The sequence below is a fragment of the Dromiciops gliroides genome, chromosome 2, assembly GCF_019393635.1.
Source record: "Dromiciops gliroides isolate mDroGli1 chromosome 2, mDroGli1.pri, whole genome shotgun sequence".
Taxonomy (NCBI): Eukaryota; Metazoa; Chordata; class Mammalia; order Microbiotheria; family Microbiotheriidae; genus Dromiciops; species Dromiciops gliroides.
In genome coordinates, this window is record NC_057862.1 from 638,612,321 (window position 1) to 638,633,162 (window position 20,842).

The following is a 20,842-nucleotide window of genomic DNA, read 5'->3' on the forward strand; positions in this document are numbered from 1 at the left end:
AGGGCCAGTGCTCCATCCACTGTACCACCTAGCTGCCCCCCAGGTATGGCAATTTTACAGAAGAGTTACTGAAAAATGAAAGGACTTATCCAGCATGGCACAGTGAGGGGCCATAGCAGGCTAGGTGTCTGAGTGAGGATTTGAATCAGAGTCCTCTGCTTCCAGTTCCAGCATTCTATTCATGACACCAAGGATGTATGAGTGGAATTTTATCTCAAATTCCAGACTTTTAAGAAATATGAAAGATGAATAAGGATAATTCGGGCACAGGGATGGGGAGTAGGAAATGGGTTAAGAGTTCTGTCATGCAACCTATTAACCATCCGGGTGAATCTGAACCTGTTGGTAAGCAGCCCTCTTCCTCCCCTATGGACACCATAGGACTGGTGTGATGGAAAAGGCATTGGAGGAGTAGTCTGGAGGACCAGGGTTCAAAATGCCATTCTACTCTGCTTGTGTGGCCTTGGAAAAGGGACAATCTCCTTGAGAAAAGGCAGCTACATGGAGCCTGGAATCAGGAATCTGACCTCAGACACTAGCTATGTGACCCTGGACAAGTCACTTAACCTCTGTTTGTGTCAGTTTCCTCAAATGCAAAATAGAGGTAATAATAATAGCATCTATCTCCCAGTGAGGATCAAATGAGATCATATTTGTAAGTTCTTAGCACAGGAGGTATTTCATAAACGTTCATTTCCTTTCCTTCCTTATCTATAAGGTCCTCTTCCACATCTAAATCTATGAACTTAGAGTCCTGCCCAGGACTGGAATTGGAGTCAAGGCATCTGAATGAGAACTCCAGCTTAGCCTATCTGTGTGACCTTGGGCGAGTCACTTAACCTCTGTTTGCCTCAGTTTCCTCATCTAGAAAAATAAGGGAGGTGGTCCTCTATGACCTCTGAGGTACTGTCTAACCCTAAAACTATCACCTGAGGATTGTAGACTGTGTCAGAGCAAGAGGCCTGGATACACATGAAGGAGTTCTGGCTCTAAAAACAGCAAGAGTGGGAACCCCCCACCCTGTGTCTCTTTCTCTAGTTCTGCCCTTGTGTGTACTGCCATGGGTTTTGCTATTATTCCTGTTGCTGTAGCTTCTGCTTTTTCAGCATTATTTTAACACATGGAAAGGGGAGAATTGAAAGGGAGAAATGAAAGAGGGTCGTGATCCCTGCATTTGTGCCCCACCTCTACCTGGAAGACATGAATCTTTGGAAAGGGTTGGGGTGGGGGGGGTGACAGTACAGCCTTGTGGAGAGTCCAAAGGATGCTTTGTTGGGGGAAGCATCATGCATAGTCTGTGAGTGCATAAGGGTAAAGCTCAGTGGCCTTGTGGGCACCAAGCTGGTCTTCTATCACTTCTACCCTTTCTCTGGGAGTAGGAGGCTAACCCCATTCACACACCTGGCTCCACAAATATGTCAGGGCTCCTAGAACATCTTCTAGATCACTCACTCCCCAGTCCATCGGTCCATGTTCTGGCTCTCAACTTCACCCCTTCTTTTCCCCCAGAGCTACACTGGTCTCCTATCACTGCAGGTTGAAAAAAAGAAGCACAAAGGTCAGGATAACCTTCCCATACGCCCCCAAGAATAAGCCCAAGTTGTGATTCCATCCATGCCCCTAAGCCCAGAAAGCCCTTGCCCCATGCCTTCCCAAGGGAGTCATGGGAATGACTTGACAAACGGAGGCATCCTGGCCCCCAATCCCTGTGGGTACCCCCTGGTCCTCATCTGGGATGCAGCCTTACCTGGAAGCAGGGGGATGGATTAACTGACCTCACAGAGTCCCCTCTAGGCCTATGCCCCTAGGACTAAGCATTGGGAATGTCCTCCGGGGAAGGAGGGTGGTCCGAACACCAAGGCTGGTTAGAACACAAGCCCCTCCATTCACAGAATACTGTTTATTGAGTTCTACTTATGTGGGGCCAGAGGAGGCCAGAGGGGGAGCACAGTGGAGGTAATGGGCACTGACACCCCCTTGCTCAGCCTCCTCCCTCCCTGGCCTTATAGTCCTTCTGGCTGAGGAGCCCAAGGCTGCCTCATCCTCTGGGCCTTTCCTTGCCTTGTCTTTTGGACAGACCCCCCCAGCACTTCTCAGAGAGGCCGCCATCTTCTGCTGTCGTTCCCCATTGTCTGAGCTGGGTTCTTCAAGGCCGCTGTAGCCCAATCTCATAACCTTGGGCCTCTCTCCTTCCTGCATCCAGCACATGCAAGGTCTGAGCCAGGGATGCTGGCTGCCTCTTGACCCTTCCCATCTTGTCTTCTCCCTCCTTTCACAGCCCTGGCCCCAACTTTGGCCTCAGTCAGAGGCGGCTGGCAGGAGACTGGAAAAAAGGCAGCTCTGGGGATCTTTTCTGAGTTCTCCCACTGTGCCCATTTCCCCCAGGCTGCTTTGTCTCAGAGCTGGTCTTTCTAGTCCAGTGATGATGCTGGTGTCTTTTCCTCCACAGAGAAGCTAGATTCCCAAGAGCAGAACAGAACCAAGAAAAGAGCAGGTGGGCTCCTTCAGGCAGTTTCAGACTGGCTGGTCTGCCCTGCTGTCTGCAAAGCAGCCCCTGATTTCAAACCATAATCTCCTCTCTAGAGTCAGGGTCAGTGAGAGAGGGTCTTCTGGTTAGGGGGCAAGCATAAGCCGCGGTCCAGGCCAAGCATTCTCACTCCACTGCTCAGCAGTGGGAAGTAGAGGTCACCACAGAGAGAGCTACTGACTTAACCCTGGTGAAATGTCATCTCTAGGAAGCCGCCTGGCCCGAGTGCTTGTGGCTAGGCAGCCTCCTCCCTGCACGGTGCCACCGCCGCAAGACTTTGGGACTGGTGCCCCCCAGTTCTTTGTCAGGCTCTTCCAGGACGTGGTGCCTCTTGGGGGTTCGGCTGGAAACTGGTTTCTCTGCTTCTGCCTTCTCTGAGGAGGCCACAGGAGCATCCCCATAGGCCCGGTACCCACCAACCAGGCAGTAAGTCTCCCCATGCCAGCCCACCTGGGTCTCCCCACAGCCTCGGTAGAGGACATGGTAGTGACCAGGTGTGGGGGGAGAAGTGGGAGTGGCAGCTGCTGGGAAAGAAATTAGAATCAATTAGACATTGATGCTTAATGATACAGGTTTGCAATTCAGTTCAATGATTAAAGCAACCACTATACAACTTGGCATTGTGGTAGGTGCTGAGGACACAGAGACTAATATGAAACAATACTTGTCTTTGAGAAGCTTTAATGGGGAAGAACAGCATGGACTCAAGAAAATATAAACCAGATTTTTTTTAAAAAATCAAATAATTTGGGGAGGAGGAAACAGTAATAGCAGGAGATCAGGAAAGGGCCCAGGGAGGATGTGAGTTAATCTTGAAGGAGAGAGGAATAGCATGTCTGGGGCTAGCCTGTAGGGAGCATCAGCAGATGGGGGTGGACCGTGTCGTGAGCAAGAAAAAGTCATGTGAAATCAGTCTAGATACAGAAGTTTTGTTTTTGCAGGGCAGTGAGGGTTAAGTGACTTGCCCAGTGTCACACAGCTAGTTAAGTGTCAAGTGTCTGAGGCTGGATTTGAACTCAGGCCCTCCTGAATTCAAGGCCAGTGCTTTATCCATTGTGCCACCTAGCTGCCCCGATACAGAAGTTTTTAACTTGGATCAGTGAACTTGTTTTTAAAATATCTTGCTAACTGTATCTTGATATGATTAATTTCCTTTGTGTTTTATACAATTAAATCCATTACTCTCAGAAGAAAATTATTTTGGCTTCACCTTACTTTTTTTTTTTAAAAGTCATGTTTAGTCATATTTTAGAATAGATAAACATTTTAATGTATGAACTACATGAATTGGGGGGCGGGGCAATGAGGGTTAAGTGACTTGCCCAGGGTCACACAGCTAGTAAGTGTCAACTGTCTGAGGCTGGATTTGAACTCAGGTCCTCCTGAATCCAGGGCCAGTGCTTTATCTACTGTGCTACCTAGCTGGCCTTCCCCACACCTTCAAAAGTGACACATAGGACGCACAAAAAAGTTAAGGTTGGAGTCAAATTGTGAAGGGTTTGAGGAGCCAAATAGAGGAATTTGTTCTTTATCCTAGACATAATAGGAGACCACTGAAGCTTCTTTAGCAGAGAAGTGACATGAGTGAATGAATGATTGAATGAATGAATAAATGAATGGGAAAAAGCATTTATGCTCACTAGAGGCAAAAATCTGCACTAAGCACTGGGGGAAATGAAGAGATTCCCTGCTTTCAAACAGTTCACAAGCTAATATGGGGTGACAATGCATTTAGGAGGTATCAGATGGAAAATCACAGCAGTCCTTGGGGGCAGAGAGGAATATCTGTCTTGCAAGATTGTAGAGGAAAGATTGGAGAAGAGAGAAACTGGAGGCAAGGAGACTAGCAAGCTATTGAAATAGTCTAGGCAGGATATACTGGGGGCCTGAATCAAGATTGTGGCTGTATGAGTGGGGAGAAGACAGATGAGGGGGACAGTGTGTGGAATTGACAAGATCTTGGTGACTTCTTGGATATGGAATGGGGAGGGAGGGTGAGCAAGAATCAAGAGGTAAGGGTTGGGGCAACTAGGTGGCTTAGTGGATAAAGCACCGGCCCTGGATTCAGGAGGACCTGAGTTCAAATCCAGCCTCAGACACTTGACACTTAACTAGCTGTGTGACCCTGGGAAAGTCATTTAACCCTCATTGCCCCACCAAAAAAAAAAGAGGTGAGGGTTATTCCTAAAACTGTGAATCTGGATGAATGGTGGTACCTTTGATGGAAAGAGCGGTTAAGAGAAGGGGTAGGTTTAGAAGAAGAGATAGTGAGTTCTTTTTTGTATATATTGAGTTTGAGATTCTATGAGACAATTGGGCAGAGATACCCAAGCCACTGATTGGAGACAATGGATTAGAAAGCAAAGAGAGAGATAAATTTGGGAGTGATCTGCATTAAAATGAGAGTTAAATCCATGAGAGCTGATGGGATTGTCAAGAGAGGAAGTGCCAAGAGAAAAGGAAGGGGCACAGGACAAGACCATGAGATACACTGAGCCATAGGAGAAGGGACAAGGATGATAATCCTGTAAAGGGGATTGAAAAGGAATCACAAGGGGCAGCTAGGTGGTGCAGTGGATAGAGCACTGGCCCTGGAGTCAGGAGGACCTGAGTTCAAATCCAGCCTCAGACACTTGACACTTACTAGCTGTGTGATCCTGGGCAGGTCACTTAACCCCAATTGCCTCACCAAAAAACAAAAAAGAAAAGGAATCACAGAAGTAGTAGAGGTAGTGTGGGATAGTGGAAAAAATAAGTGAATTTGTGGTTACAGGACCTCCACTCCCATTTCTGTCACTTACTATCTGTGTGACCTTGGGCCCTTCATTCCCCATATAAGAAGACTTGGTCATTTCGCTTTGAGACTCAAGGGTTAGGAGCGTAACCTTTCTGGCCTTTGTCATCTGTAAAATTAAGCTGTCGGACTAGGTGACCTATAAGGTCCCCCTGAGCTCTAAAATCTATATGATCCTGTGACTGGTTGGAAGAGCCAGGAAAAAACAGGGTCCTGAAAATGCAGGGAGAAGGAAGAGTATCATGAGGGAGGGGGTGATGAGCAGGGTCAAGAAGAATGAGGCCTGGGTGGTCCTTCCACACCTAGAGAGGCAAAGGCCTCTTTGTACTACCTGTTTCCTAGGAGTCTTGTGAGGAAAATGCTTTGCATTAGATACATGTGAACTATTATTATTCTCCATCACTGTGATCCTCATGTAGAGACTTTCTAGACATCCCAGAAAGAAACCCTCCTCCCTACCCCATGGCCCACCCATGTCCAGGTCCTACTCTCTGGAATGAATGAACACCCTCTGTTCTAACCATACTCAATCTGGATTTTTTTGGTTTTTTGGTGAGGCAATTGGGGGTTAAGTGACTTGCCCAGGGTCACACAGCTAGTAAGTGTTAAGTGTCTGAGGCCGGATTTGAACTCAGATCCTTCTGAATCCGGGGCTGGTGCTCTATCCACTGCACCGCCCAGCTGCCCCTCAATCTGGATTTTTCAATCTGAAATTTATTAAATTAGAAAAAGACAAAACTGAGACCAGAGAGACCAGAAGCTGAAGGCCAAGGCTCCGTGAACTATGACATGCATAGGTTGTCTCCTCTGTCTGGAACCTCTTTTTTCTCTCTCCGTCCTCCACTGATGGAAGCCAAGGAGGCTTCCATGGATACAATTATTACCTCTATGCAGATGACTAAAATCTAAGTATCTAGCCCTTATGCCTCTCCAATCTCTGCTCCATACAGGTGCCAAACCCCTCTATGTAAAATACAGATTGGAATTTCATTATACTACTTAAAAATTAGCTGTGGCTCCTGTTTCCTGGATAAAATACAGACTCCTCGGTCTGGCATCGAAAGCCCTGGGTCCTCCCTACCTTTCTAGCCTGACTTCATATTAGCCCCCTCACCCTAACCTTCCTGCAATTCTCCATTCCAAACTGGCACCGTAAGCGGTTCCCATCCACAAGATTCCGCATCCTTATTTCGATGCCCCCTGTAGGGGGTCCCTCATGTCTAGAATGTGGCACCTCCTCACTTTGGCCTCTTAGAATGTCCTAGCTCAGGGACCGCCTCCTCCTCCAGATCTCTCCTGAGCTATCTCCCAGTTGTCTCCTTTTGTATTTTCTCCCTGTGTGTATAGTATCTATTGCCACAGTGGAGATTCCTCTGGGCTTCTTCCATACCTCATCTGTCAACATCACTTTCACTCTCCCTCTGGTGGGGTCTGCTCTTCCTGGTGCTACCGCTTCCTTTTTTTTCCATCCAAATATTCAGCCCTTGATTATGGTGGTCCAAGATTACCCCATCAACGTGGACAGATCTCACAATCCCTCTAACCTCTACAGATTCAGCAGCTTGCCAGACAATTCTCTCTATGCATCACTTACTGGGCAACAAGACCAAAATTATTTTGGTGTAAAGGTTGACCTAGGGAAATACCCGTAGCATCAATGTACATACAGTACTTCAATAACTGACTCACTAATTCAAGTATCAGTGATTTCCTCATCATGGGAACTGCCTCTACTGACCACAAATGCTCCACACACAACGCATGAGATGGATGGTCTTTGATGAGTTAATTAGTTAATGAGCTTGGAATCAAACTTTGCTGAGCCTTTCGACACTTCCGTAGATGGGTTCTTGATTGACAGACTACATGGACTAGCCTTGGCCTCATAGCCAGTCTTTTCAGGTGGGTGGGATGAGCCAGAACTTGGACTCTACTGGCAACAGCTTTAAAGAACCTAGGGTGGGTTCTGTGGCCCAAGGCACTGGCAAAGACTTTTGTGGAGGATCTTCTCATGTGGGGAATGGCCTGTTGTGCATCTAATTATACCCCCACAGGCAGATGCTGTTGTACAGTCACTTCTCTGTACATCAAGCCTACCTGCTGTACTGCCCTCCCAGGGAACAAAGGACAAGTTGGAGTGTATATAGAAGATCCGGTCAGACATTCTCACTCGGCTAACCAAACAGATTGGTATCTCTTTGAGAAATGGTAGGGAAAGATTCCCCCAGAGTGACCCGTTTGTGTGCTTACCCCACCATGGAAACTGTTGGGTAGGGGGGGGGCCTGTGAGGTAGTCACTGCCCTGTGAGGTCATCACTGCCACCGTGAGATCACATAAGGAACCTGTCTTAGGACAGCAAGAGTCTCAGTCTCAGAGTTTTCACGTGGGGACAGGGAAGGCTCTGCTTATAAACTGGGTTTTAAGCAGTTTGGGAGGAGGAAGGTGGCATTCCTTGGTCCTAACGTACAGCGTCCCTCCCAAGCAAACACATATTTACCAAGCACGTTTATGCCTGGCTAGCACTGTATGGGCAGAGATATGGAAGAAGTTCTTCTCTGAAGATTTTGGAGAGACAACTTTTTTTTTTTTTTGGAGGGGAGTCCAGATTTATGATTTAATTGGCATGAAGAGCTTCCTCCATCTCTGCAAGATTTGCAACTATCTGTCATTTAAAGCCTTAGAGAGGTGACCAGGGCACCAGGTAGTTATGGGACTCACCATGAATGTCACACAACTAGGATGGGTCCCAAGCAGAGGTCTTACTGACACTAGGGCTAACTCACATTGCCTCTGGGAGACAAAACTATCATGCATGGAATAATTAGCGAGCTAAACTGCAAGGTATTAATCAGATGCTGGTGCTGTTCATAAAAAGAAGATGCCTGTGGGCTAGACTGGCCAGGAAGGACTTCAGAGATAGAGGGATAAAAAGGATATGGATTGGCAGGAAGGGGAAGACATTTCAGGTAGGGAGGCTAAATGTTGAATCAACTATGAGCAGAGATAGCTTGGTGAGAATGTGCCCAGCAAATGGAGACTGGGAAAAGGACGGACATCCTGAACAGAGTAGAGGAAGCACACATTGAGGACCCTGGATAAGACAGTACTTCCTGGCTCATGAGGCCTTGCAACTGACACCTTTCATTTAGTGATTTAGAGAACCTCACTACTGCCATGATATATACCAAGGCCCCTTTAGACAAGAGGAGGACAGCATGGCACTGTGGCGAGAGCACTGGGCTTTGCAATCGGCAAATCAGGTTCAAATACTAGCTCTATTACTGTGGAACCTTGGTAAAGTTACTTTACCTGCAAAACCTACTATGTGGATATTGCTGCTCCAGCAATACAGTCTAATCCAAGGAACATTTTATTAAGTACCTACTATGTGCAGAGAACTGTGCTAGGTGCTGAGGGTACAAAGACAAAACAAAGTCCCTGCCCTCACGGAGCTTACAGTCTAATGGTCTTCCAGATGATCATTTGAAGAGGAAAAGGGCACTAACAAACTTGGGGGGGCAGTTAGGTGGCACAGTGGATAGAGCATTGGCCTGGAGCCAGGAGGACCTGAGTTCAAACCTGGCCTCAGACACTTGACACTTAATAGCTGTGTGACCCTGGGCAAGTCACTTAACCCCAATTGACACACACACACACACACACACACACACACACACACAAAACTTGGGGAATCTATACACACTGAGCTAATACAGCACAATTGATAAACATTCATAAAATAAAGTCCCCAGTCTTGTAATAACACTTCTCAAATTGGAAATTTAAAGGACACGCTGAACTCTGAACAACATCAAAAAGTCCTTCTAAGTCCTGCCTCATCTAATCAGAGATGTTAAAGCTCTTTAATAATAATGACATTTACATAGCCCCTTTAACCTTTTCAAAGTTGTTTTTGCTTATTAATAGCTCATCTGAGCTGTGAAACAATGCTGTAAAGTGAAGACTAAAGATATCATTATACACATTTTATAGATTAAAAAAAAACTGAGGCTGAGAGAGGTTGAGTGATTTTTCCATGGCTACACAGCTCAGAAGTGTTTGAGGGACAGCTAGATGGCTCAGTGGATAAAGCACCGGCCCTGGATTCAAGAAGACCTGAGTTCAGATTTGGCCTTAGACACTTGATACTTACTAGCTGTGTGACCCTGGGCAAGTCACTTAACCCTCATTGCCCTGCAAAAAAAAAAAAAGTGTTTGAGGAAGGATTTAGATGGAGGTTTTCTTGACTCCAAGTAGTCCAACAGTCTACTCTCTGCACCATGCTAAGGAAACTTACTTTACACAGAAAAGAAGAGATGAAAATTAAGGCAAACCTAAAGTATCCTTGTACATGGGAAGAGCCATGCTCTTGTTTCCATCAGGTTCAGCTTTAGTAAATCTATATACTTTGAGCACTGGAGTCTTTACAACTTCCTTGTTTCTATTGAAGGCATCACCATCTTGTCAGTCACTCTGGCTCCCCACTCCAATGTCATCCTCAATTCCTCACTCATGCTCACCCCACATATCCAATTTGTTGTTGGATCTTATCATTCCTACTCTTATAATGTCTCTGGTAGACGTCCCCTTCTCTCTACTCATATAGACATTGCCCTAGTACAGGCTCTCATTTGTCACACACCCAGACGACTGCTTTCTCATTGGATTCCCTGCCCTCATTCTAATCCAGAGCTGTCAAAGTGATTTTCCAAAACCTCTGCTCTGCCCATGTTATCCCCTTACTTAATAAACCCCACTGGTTCCCTATCACCTCAAGGATAAAATATTATCTCTATTTGTTACTTAAAACCCCCCATAACCTGTTTCCGATCTTTTCATTTATTCCATTTCACATACTTTGTAGTCCGGTAATGTTGGCCTCCTAGGTGTTCCTCACACATGACACACCATCTCTCTACCTGAATGTTTTGGCTTAGTTTCCCCAGCTTCCTTCAAGACTCAGCTGAAGGGGCAGCTAGATGGCACAGTGGATAAAGCACCAGCCCTGGTTTCAGGAGGACCTGAGTTCAAATGTGGCCTCAGACACTTGACACTTACTAGCTGTGTGACCCTGGGCAAGTCACTTAACCCCCATTGCCCCACAAAACAAAACAAGGCTCAGCTGAGATCCCACCCTCTTCAGGAGACCTTTCCCAGTCTTCCCCAATGTTAGTGCCTTCCCTCTAAAATAACCTCCTGTCTACTCTGTATGTTATGTTATTTACATATTATATTTCTCATTGAAATGTGAATTCCTTGAGGGCAGGGCCTGTCTTTATATCATTGATCCTTAGCATGGTACCCGGAACGTAGTAAGTGCTTAATAAATGCATGTTGACCTACTGAAGTCTAACGAATCAAGTTTTCTCTCTGTGCCCTAGGGATCAGATGAACATGGGACACTGGACTTTTCTGTGGAGATAACCTAGAGAAAGTCCACATGTCCCTAAATAAGAGAGATCTGATTTATTATCCAAGGAAAAAACAACAGTCCTGCCTTTAAGGATTTTACATTCTGGATCCCCTTTTCCTTATGTGTAAAACCAAGTGAGGTTGGGGTTGGCCTAAGGTCGCTTCCAGCCCTAAATTCTATGGCCTCCAATTTGATTGCCACCAACTCTTTGGAGTTCCTAGCGCTCTCTCTCTCTCTCTCTCTCTCTCTCTCTCTCTCTCTCTCTCTCTCTCTCTCTCTCTCTCTCTTGCTCTCTCTCTCGCTCTCTCTCTCTCGCTCTCTCTCTCTCGCTCTCTCTCTCTCGCTCTCTCTCTCTCTCTCGCTCTCTCTCTCTCGCTCTCTCTCTCTCGCTCTCTCTCTCTCGCTCTCTCTCTCTCTCGCTCTCTCTCTCTCTCTCTCTCGCTCTCTCTCGCTCTCTCTCTCTCTCTCTCGCTCTCTCTCTCAATTTTAAAATTCATTTTAAACTTACATACAAAATGAGGAAAGAAAAAAAAGTTGCCACATACGCAGCAGAACATGAGAAGATTCAGTATAAACCAATTAATTTCCATTTCAAGAACACCTATGTCCTAAATCCTAGGCTTTGTTTTCAAAGCTGCCCAGCTTTTCTTTGCTTCCTTGTTGCTTTTCTTTTGTCCTCTGCTGGGTGCTTTTTACCGTACCCTAAAGAAGGTTACAATTCAGTGTGGACATACAGGAATTCCTAGCACAGCTGCCATTTTGATTGTCAAGGAGACAAAGGCTCCTCGGATCATTCCTATATTATTGGTTTCCTTTGGCAGGAGAGAGAAGTATGCCATATGCCTAGATACCATAATGGGGAAAGTGCTGGACTCTGAACCATGAAGACTGGAGTTCAAGTCTTATTTCAGACACTAACTGTAGGACCCCAAACAAAGTCGATTACATCCTTTTCCTCTAGTGATGTAATACATGTTTTAAAGGGCTTTAAAAATGTTAAATGGGGGGGGGGGAGGGCGTCGGCTAGGTGGCAGAGTGGATAAAGCACCAGCCCTGGATTCAGGAGTACCTGAGTTCAAATCTGGCCTCAGAAACTTGACACTTACTAGCTGTATGACCCTGGGCAAGTCACTTAATCCCTACTGCCCCACAAAAAAAAAATGTTAAATGGATATAAAATGTGAACCATTAGCACTTGTCACCTCAACCCAGCATGAGGATAGGGCTCTGGGATTGTTTTGGTTTTTTTCATTCCCTGCCCCATATTTAGTCTAATAGACAGCAAGATCGCAAAGCCAAATCCCAAGAAGAGAAATAACCCACAGAAGTCTATCCATAGAAGCCTTACTTGGGCTAACAATGTGTTTGCTTTTGGCACAATTCCTTCACATGTTCCATGATTCACCCAGTAGTGACAGATAAGAAAGAAAGGATATCAATGAGTCAGGAGGAGGTGCTGAGCAAGAGTGGAAATGACTCTGAGAGTTCTGACAAGGACTGACCACTCACCTCCCATCTACCTACTCCAGCCAAAACCCAGTGTTGTCCCCAGACCGAACGATGTTCAAGAAATCCAATGAGGAATTTTAGTTAGCACAACCAGAGACAGAACATGTAACCTTCAAGGCTCAGTGCCTCTAGGCAGTAAGAATGACTATTAAGAAAGTTCCAGGGGGTTAGAAAGCTTCTGATAAGGAAACCAGAGTCCTAGGGACTCAGATCCCCAACACTTTGTCTCTAGTCACCAAAGGAGATAATTTCAGAGAATCATGGGTAGAATGAACTGATGGAAAGTGAAGTGAGCAGATCCAGAACAATTTATACAACAACATTGTAAAGAAAAACAACTGAAAGACTTAAGAACTGAGATTGATGACTTTATTTAGGCCCCTATTTTATTCCAATCAGTATTAATCAATTCAATGTGATTCCACAGAGTAGTAATTATTAACAATTATTAGTGATAAACTAATCTTGTAATATATATTAGTCAGTTTAGTTAATATTAGCATAGGAATTACATATATTAATGTGGATTTTACGTATAACATATCTAGGGATAATATAGGTAAGATAGATTCTTTCTTTTTTTTTGCAGGGCAATGAGGGTTAAGTGACTTGCCCAAGGTCACACAGCTAGTAAGTGTCAACTGTCTGAGGCCAGATTTGAACTCAGGTCTTCCTGAATCCAGGGCAGGTGCTTTATCCACTGCACCACCTAGCTGCCTCCTAGATTCTTTTTTATAACAGGCCTCTAACTTTAAACTACAAGTTATATATTCACTGTCCATCATTCAATAATCTGTTACACAGCTCACTTGCCTAACCACAAGAAAGCTGACTTGGGGACCTCCACCCAACATGGCTGACCTTCACTTTGCTAAGTCACTGTGACAAAGTTCAGCACGGGTGAGATGTCTTGATGTCATATGGAAAATCTCCCAACTTATTTTTGTATCTCTGGACTATCCTTTCTTGCCCAACATGAGGAGAGACTTATCTTGTGATTGCTTAGTCAGTGGAGATGATCCCTGCCTTGTCCATCCTGTGATTCCCCATGTTGATATATCATTTTTTGACCTCTGGGAGGGTCACACAGCTAGTAAGTATCAAGTGTCTGAGGCTAGATTTGAACTCAGGTCCTCCTGAATCCAGGCCAGTGCTTTATCTACTGTGCCACCTAGATGCCCCCCACACAACCTATCTCATTACAAATGAGATAATTGTAAAGCCCTGGAACATAGCAGGTGCTATATAAATATTTATGTCCTCCCCCTCCCCGCCACCTTTGAGCCTCCTGTTACAGATACAAGGCATAAAGACATCCATTTTTGGACAAAGTCACTCTCTGTATTTGTTTTGCTTGACTACTTTTTTTTGTTTGTTTTGGCTTTGGAGGTTTTTTGGGGGGGCAATGAGGGTTAAGTGACTAGCCCAGGGTCACTGCACTACCTAACTGCCACCTAGCTGCCCTAGAACTCTTTCTTAAAAAAAAAAAAAAAAGGGGACAGCTAGGTGGCACAGTAGATAAAGCACTGGCCTTGAATTCAGGAGAACCTGAGTTCAAATCCGGCCTCAGACACTTGACACTTACTAGCTGTGTGACCCTGGACAAGTCATTTAACTCACATTGCCCCACCAAAACAAAACAAAACAAAAGAAAGAGTTCTGGTGTGTGAAGTAAGAAGTCTGGGTTCCAAATTGTCTCTACCAGTTTCCTCTGTAAAAAGGGGTTTAAAAACACCTGTCTTGGGGCAGCTAGGTGGCACAGTGGATAGAGTACCAGCCCTGGATTCAGGAAGACCAGAGTTCAAATCCAGCCTCAGACACTTGACACTTACTAGCTGTGTGACTCTGGGCAAGTCACTTAACCCCAGTTGCCTCACCAAAACAAAACAAAACAAACAAAAAAAACCATCTGTCTATCTTGCTAAGAAGCTGAGGCTAAAATCAGGAAATCTGTGGAGAATGTTTTAGAAAAAACAAAAGTTATACAGTCCAGGAATTGCCACACATAGCTTATGAGGTTAATGTGGCTCACCAAAGATTTTTAGCCTTAAAAATGTTAACTAATAGGGGGCAGCTAGGTGGCTTAGTGGATAAAGCACTGGCCCTGGGTTCAGGAGGACCTGAGTTCAAATCCAGCCTCAGACACTTGACACCTCCTAGCTGTGTGACCCTGGGCAAGTCACTTAACCCTCATTGCTCCACCAAAAAAAAGTTTTAACTAATAGCTGACAATTGAATATCATTTTAAGGTTTACAAAGCCTCATTTGATCTCATTTGATCCTCACAACACCCCCTTTGGGGTGGGTATAGAAATCAATCGATAAGTGCCCACTATGGACCAGGACCTGGATTAGAAGCCAGAGATACAAATTTTTTTGGGGGGGGGGTGTTTTGCAGGGCAATGAGGGTTAAGTGACTTGCCCAAGGTCACATACCTAGTAAGTGTAAAGTGTCTGAGGCCGGATTTGAACTTGGGTCCTCCTGAATCGAGGGCCGGTACTTTATCCACTGTGCTACCTAGCTGCCCCGAGATACAAATTTTAAAAGTGGGAAAGACTCCATCTTCCAGCAACTTATATTCTAGGGAAATGCATTTTTCACAAATAAGTAAATATAATTTATCTCCAAAGCAAGGGTGGCCATCAAGGATTGGACTTGAAGTGAGGGCTTCTAAGAGCAAGAACTAAAGAGAAAAAAAATAGGGCAGAAGAGGTAGCCTGGGCTAAAGCTCAGAAGATGAGACTGAACATGGTGTATCAGAAATAACAATCTGGGGGGCAGCTAGGTGGCGCAGTGGATAAAGCACCGGCCCTGGATTCAGGAGGACCCGACTTCAAATGTGGCCTCAGACACTTGACACTTACTAGCTGTGTGACCCTGGGCAAGTCACTTAACCCTCATTGCCCCCAAAAAAAAGGAAAAAAAAGAAAAAAAAAGAAAAATAAATAACAATCTGGCTGGAGCGTTGGCATCAGATTATGAAGGGCCCTAAATACCAAAGTGAGCAGTTTATATTTCATCCTGGAGGCAACAGGGAAGGCATGAAAATTCCTTAAGGATGGGAATGAAGTCAAACATGTTTTAGGAATATTAATTTTTTGAGGGGCAATGAGGGTTAAGTGACTTGCCCAGGGTCACACAGCTAGTAAGTATCAAGTGTCTGAGGCCGGATTTGAACTCAGGTCCTCCTGAATTCAGGGCCAGTGCTTTATCCACTGAGCCATCTAGCTGCCCCACCACCTCTACTCTTGAGAGGCTGACACTCTAATGGGGGTGGGGGTGGGGGGACAACAAGCATATTTATGTCTATGCAGAGTAAATATAGAAGAAAAATACAAATAAATACAAGGTGGGGCAGGGTACTAGTCGTTGGAAGGATCTGAAAAGGCTTCATGTAGATGATGTTTGAGCTCTGTCTTGAAGACAGGCATTCTATGAGGCAGAGATGAGGAGGGAGGGAATTCTGGGCATGCAGGATAGTGTTTTGCAAGGGCATGGGGATGAGATGTGTGTGGACAGCCCAGATTGGAGACATTGGGAGAGGAGGTAATATCCAATGAGGTGGAAAGATAGGTTGGGGCTAGGTAGGTTGGGCCTTTAAGAATTAATGAAGGGGGGCAGCTAGGTGGCAAAGTGAATAGAGCCCCGGCCCTGGAGTCAGGAGTACCGGAGTTCAAATTCGGCCTCAGACACTTAACGCTTACTAACTGTGTGACCCTAGGCAAGTCACTTAACTCCAATTGCCTCACTGAAAAAAAAAAAAAGAGTTAATGAAGGGGGCACCTAGATGGCGCAGTGGATAAAGCACCATCCCTGGATTCAGGAGGACCTGAGTTCAAATCCGGCCTCAGACACTTACTAGCTGTGTGACCCTGGGCAAGTCACTTAACAACAACAAAAAAAGAGTAACTATAACAATACTTGTCTCTGGGGCAGCTAGGTGGTGCAGTGGATAAAGCACTGGCCCTGGATTCAGAAGGAACTGAGTTCAAATCTGGCCTCAGACACTTACTAGCTGTGTGACCCTGGGCAAGTCAGTTAACCCTCATTGCCCTGCAAAAAATAATAGGGGCAGCTAGGTGGCACAGTGGATGGAGCACTGGCCCTGGATTCAGGAGGACCTGAGTTCAGATCTGGCCTCAGACACTTAACACTTACTGGCTATGTGACCCTGGGCAAGTCACTTAACCCCAATTGCCTCACCAAAAAAAAAAAAAAAAAAAAAGCTTGAGGAATATGAGGAAGTCTGAGGAAAAAAACACATATGAAAAAATATAGAGCAAAGTAAGCAGAACCAGAACAATGTTCATGACTACAGGGCTGAATGTGGAAGACCGGGATTGATACAGTTGCTCTACTGGCTAAACTTTTTTTTTTGGTTCCAAAGGGACAGTAAAGAGTGTATAAAGAAATGATGTTGATGTGAAAAAAGAGACTAAAACGGAAAAAAAAAACCCACACCACCAGGCTATATTTAACCATATAAAGAATTCTTATGGCCTGCATTTATTGTTCATATATCCCATGTTTTAAAACTCTGGACATCCTCACCCTATACAACTAGAGCAGGTGATATTATTATTGAGGTAGTTTACACTAAATGCAAACCAGTCAAGTTTATTACACAGAAGCTCACACTATTGTGTAGAGCTACACCAAATTCAACACTGCCACTTAGCAGCCCTCATCTAGGCAGAGACTGGTACTTTAGAACCCCAAAGGCCTTCCCCATAGCAATTCAATCCTCCTCTCACTCTGTGGAGGGCACCATCCTCGGGTCACAGTCATAAATAGCCACCTTTTTAGTGTCACTGGCTGGCTAAGAAGTCAATTCTATTGGGGGCAAAGGTTCTTTAACCAATGTCTTTATCCCTGGGAGGCTTCTCCGCCTTCTTGCGGCCAGCTCGATCTTCTGGACCAGTTCCACATCCCAACGATGAGTTACAAAACTAATCACGGATCCCAGCGCTTCGCTCCCCACACGGCCCACTCGGCCAGCTCGGTGAATATAGTCCTGCAAGGTTGGTGGAAAATCGTAATTGATAACCAGCTCCACCCGGGTACTGTCTAGGCCCCGAGAAGCTATATCCGTACAGAGCAGAACGTCCCTGGTGCCATTCTGAAAAGACTGGAAGATGCCTGCTCGCATGGTGGCCGGCATCTGTCCCTGAAGCCTCAAGTGTTGGATTTTGTGGTCATCCAGGATATAGCCCAGCCAGTTGACGGTGCTGGAACTGTTACAGAACACCAGGACGGCCCCTGGGTTGTCTTCTCCACGGAGCTTGAGGACCTGAATCAGTTCTGTCACTTTCTCACTCCCCTTCAGCCTTAGGAACTTTTGCCTCACGTGAGGCATGACGCAGTGCAGCCGGGGGCTGGTGATGGTGGTGAGGTTGCCCAGGTCGGTAACTTTGCTCAACAGCTCTCCCACCCCCTCAGGAAAAGTGGCCCCCACCAGCACGAGCTGGGCCTGGGGGTTGAAGGGGTCTTCCAGCTCGTCCAGGTGCTCGGCTATGGGGCTCTTCCCCAGGATGTACTCCACCAGCTCCAGGAAGCTCTCGTCCAGCAGGGTGTCCGCTTCGTCCAGCACCAGGAAGCAGAGCTGCTCCAGGCTCACCAGCCGCCCCTTCAGCGCCTTCCACAGGGCTCCCGGGGTGGCCACCAGCACGTCGGCAGGGGGCTGGAAGGACAGCTGCCGCCGGACGCTGCCCATGCCCCGGCCCCCGCCGATCTCCCGCACCTGCAGCTCCAGGGCCTGGCCCAGGGGCCCGGCCACGGCACGCACCTGCTCTGCCAACTCTCGGGAGGGCACCAGAACCAAGCCTCGGGGCGCTGGGCAGTTGGCGGCCAGCCTGGGCCGGCTCAGCAGGCGCTGCAGCAGAGGCAGCAAGTAGCTCAGGGTCTTGCCGCTGCCCGTCTCAGCCGCACACAGCAGGTGGCGGCCTCGGAGCAGCGGAGGCACAGCTCGGAGCTGCACCCACGTGGGCCGCACGACAGCGGGTGCGGCCTGCCGCAGGGCCTCCAGCATGCGGGGCTGCAGGCCCAGGGGGGCGAAGCCGGCGCCGGCCTCGGGCTCCGCCGCCTCCTCCGCCCTGTCCCCTGCCTCGGCCTCGGGTGGCAGCGCGGGCACCCCTTGGTGCGTGCGCTCGATGGAGAAGTGGTCGCCTCGCGAGCGCCGGTGCTTCCAGCCGCGCGAAGCCAGCGGCGCGCACTCCCAACGGCCCAGCGTGAGGCGCGCCGGCTGGCTGAACTCCGGCCGCCGCGCCGCGATCAGCAGCGGACCGGGCCGGGGCACCGTGGGCTGGGGCCCCGTGCCCCGCGTGGCCGGCCGACCCCGTGCGCCTGCCCTGCGCCGCAATTGTAGGGGCTGCGGGACGCGGATCACCGGCAGCGGCTCCCGGGTCCCTTCCGAGGCCAGGCCCCGGCCGAGCCCACCGGGCCCCCGCAGGAGCTGCAGCAGCAGTGGGCGCGTCGAAGCCCGGAGAGCCATCTCTCCGGGGCCGCTCCCCCAAAGCGGAGCGGGCTGGGCGCGTCGCGATGACGTCACTGTCGCACCGCGCTGACGCGCTACGGAAGCCCACGTGCGAGGGGCAGTCTATGGCATCGCCTGTTCGCCGAGCGAGCAAGGTTTGTAGTCGGTCCCTGGAAGCGCGGCGGAGCTCGGGGGTCGGGTTCTGCCTCCTCCCTCGAGCCCGCTGCCTAGGGGTCCGGGCCTGGCGGGGGGTTGGGGTTCGTCGGGGCAGGGGCCCCTTCCCCTCAGGACGAGCTGGGGCGGGTCAGAGGCGGCGGAGCTCCTCTGGGGGGCGGGTGGAGAGGGTCGGCGCCGTGCCCTGCCGTAGGGGCCCGGAGCCTTGTGGCTGAGGCCTTCAAGGCCCCTGCCTGCTGGCTTCTGGTGGAGAACCGAGTCCGGGGTCCTTGGCGCGGGGCAGCCTCTGTGCCGGGAGCTCGTGGGAGGAGCTGGACGGGCACGGGAGGGCCGCCCCTCCCCACTCGGGGGGCAGACGGCGGCCTGACCCCGAGACCCCCGACGGACTAAAGGGAGCCGGTGAACGGGGGCGGAAAGGGAAGGACGCCCTTCTTGGCACTCGCCCTTCGCTGAAATGCGAACTTTCCTGCAGTTCCCCACGAACGCGGGGTCCTCGGCTGCCCCGGTGCAGGCATGTCCATGGGGAGGGGGGTGGCGGAGACCTGGAGACTAGCCGCCCCCAAGGCCCGCTGGCTTCTCCCTCCACGTCCAGCCGTTCATTCGTTAAACCTGAAGCACCGCACACAGTGCAGAGCTTAGAGCCCGGGGGAACTGAAGGGAGGCGGTTAAGGAAGCACAGGTGGGCACCAGCATCGACTGTGCCAAGCCCAGTCCGGTGTCCAGGGAGTGATGAAGATGACTAAGGGGGTCAATATGTGACTAGGAGAGCAAGGCTGGGCATAGGATTAGGGTCCAATGTGGATGGTTTGCCTTACCAAGGAATGTGGGGCACTTCTTCCTTCGGGATAGGAGAGGGGGAGGATATGTGAAGACGACACTGAGAAGTGAATCGAGGTCTTCCTGATATTAAGTCCAAGGAGCCTTTTATATTTTTTTTTGTGGTTTTCTGTTTATTTGGTTTTTAGTTAGACAATTGGGGTTAAGTGACTTGCCCAGGGTCACACAGCTAGTGTTAAGTGTCTGAGGCCGGATTTGAACTCAGGTCCTTCTGACTCCAGGGCCAGTGCTCTACCCACTGTACCCGCCTCTACTTTTATTAGTATTGAGATGATGTTGTTTGAACTCTACATTCCTTGGTTCTCAAAGGAGGATCATGACATGTCATGACTTGCACTGAATTGTATTTGATTGAGGAAGGGCTATGCAAAGTCACCAGTCTCACTCTTCTAGAGCCATCTGGGTCTAGTGGCAAGATAAATTATCAAGACAACTGGAGATGGCCAGGGATGTTTAAAGCAATTGGGATTAAGTGACTTGCCCAGGGTCATACAGCTAGTAAGTATCTGAGGGTGAGATTTTAATTTAGGTCCTCTTGACTCCAGGGCCAGTGCTTATTATAGCACCACCTAGCTGCCCTGGCGATATGAATGGAGAGAAAAGAATGTATGTACGAAAGAGAAGTTGTCCAAGTAGAAACAAGACTTGGCAACAAATGCAGAGTCAGAATAAAGAGCTGAAAATGACACCAAGCTCTTGAGCCCGGGTGACAGGAAGAATCAGTGATAGGAAAGTTGGCAAGAGAGGAGGGTTTGGGGGGGAAAGAGAATTTTTATTTTTGGTCGTGTTGAGTTTGAGATGCCACTGAGATGCCCAAGTCAAGATGTCCAAAGACAGTTGGTAATGTGAGATGGAGCTAAGGAGAGACATTAGGGTTTGGATATTTAGATGTGGGAATCATCTGCATTAGAGATTGTGGTTATTGACCCCTTGAAAGATGTTGAGTTTGCCAAGCAAGATAGTGTGGAGGGGTTCTTAACTTGTCATAGACCTCTTTGGCAGTCTGGTAAAGCAGAAGGACCCCTTTTTAGGAACATGTTTTTGTCTGCATAAGATTACATTACTTTGTGTCATTTCCAAAGGAAACCGATTATGTTGAAATAGTTATCAAAAA

General features: G+C 47.9%; 3 protein-coding genes across 4 annotated transcripts in view; 1 reads left to right on the plus strand and 2 right to left on the minus strand.

Annotated features, from left to right (window-relative positions):
• Window positions 1-2,731: 2,731 nt before the first annotated feature.
• Window positions 2,732-7,485, minus strand: DPEP2NB (DPEP2 neighbor). Its single transcript, XM_043981191.1, has 2 exons — window positions 7,419-7,485; window positions 2,732-3,051 (listed from the first exon to the last, which is right to left on the minus strand). The coding sequence occupies exons 1-2, from the start codon at window positions 7,483-7,485 to the stop codon at window positions 2,732-2,734; spliced, it is 387 nt and encodes a 128-aa protein (XP_043837126.1).
• An 8,936-nt stretch (window positions 7,486-16,421) lies between these two features.
• On the minus strand, window positions 16,422-18,783 carry DDX28 (DEAD-box helicase 28). Its single transcript, XM_043985307.1, has one exon. It carries the CDS (start codon window positions 18,733-18,735, stop codon window positions 17,065-17,067), a length of 1,671 nt encoding a protein of 556 aa, XP_043841242.1. The 5' UTR covers window positions 18,736-18,783; the 3' UTR covers window positions 16,422-17,064.
• DUS2 (dihydrouridine synthase 2) overlaps window positions 18,759-20,842 on the plus strand; it is a 64,676-nt gene continuing 62,592 nt past the window's right edge. For both annotated transcript variants that reach the window (XM_043985309.1, XM_043985308.1), the window contains exon 1: window positions 18,759-18,872. The gene's annotated coding sequence lies outside the window, so the exon portion shown is untranslated. The remainder of the gene's footprint in view (window positions 18,873-20,842) is intronic.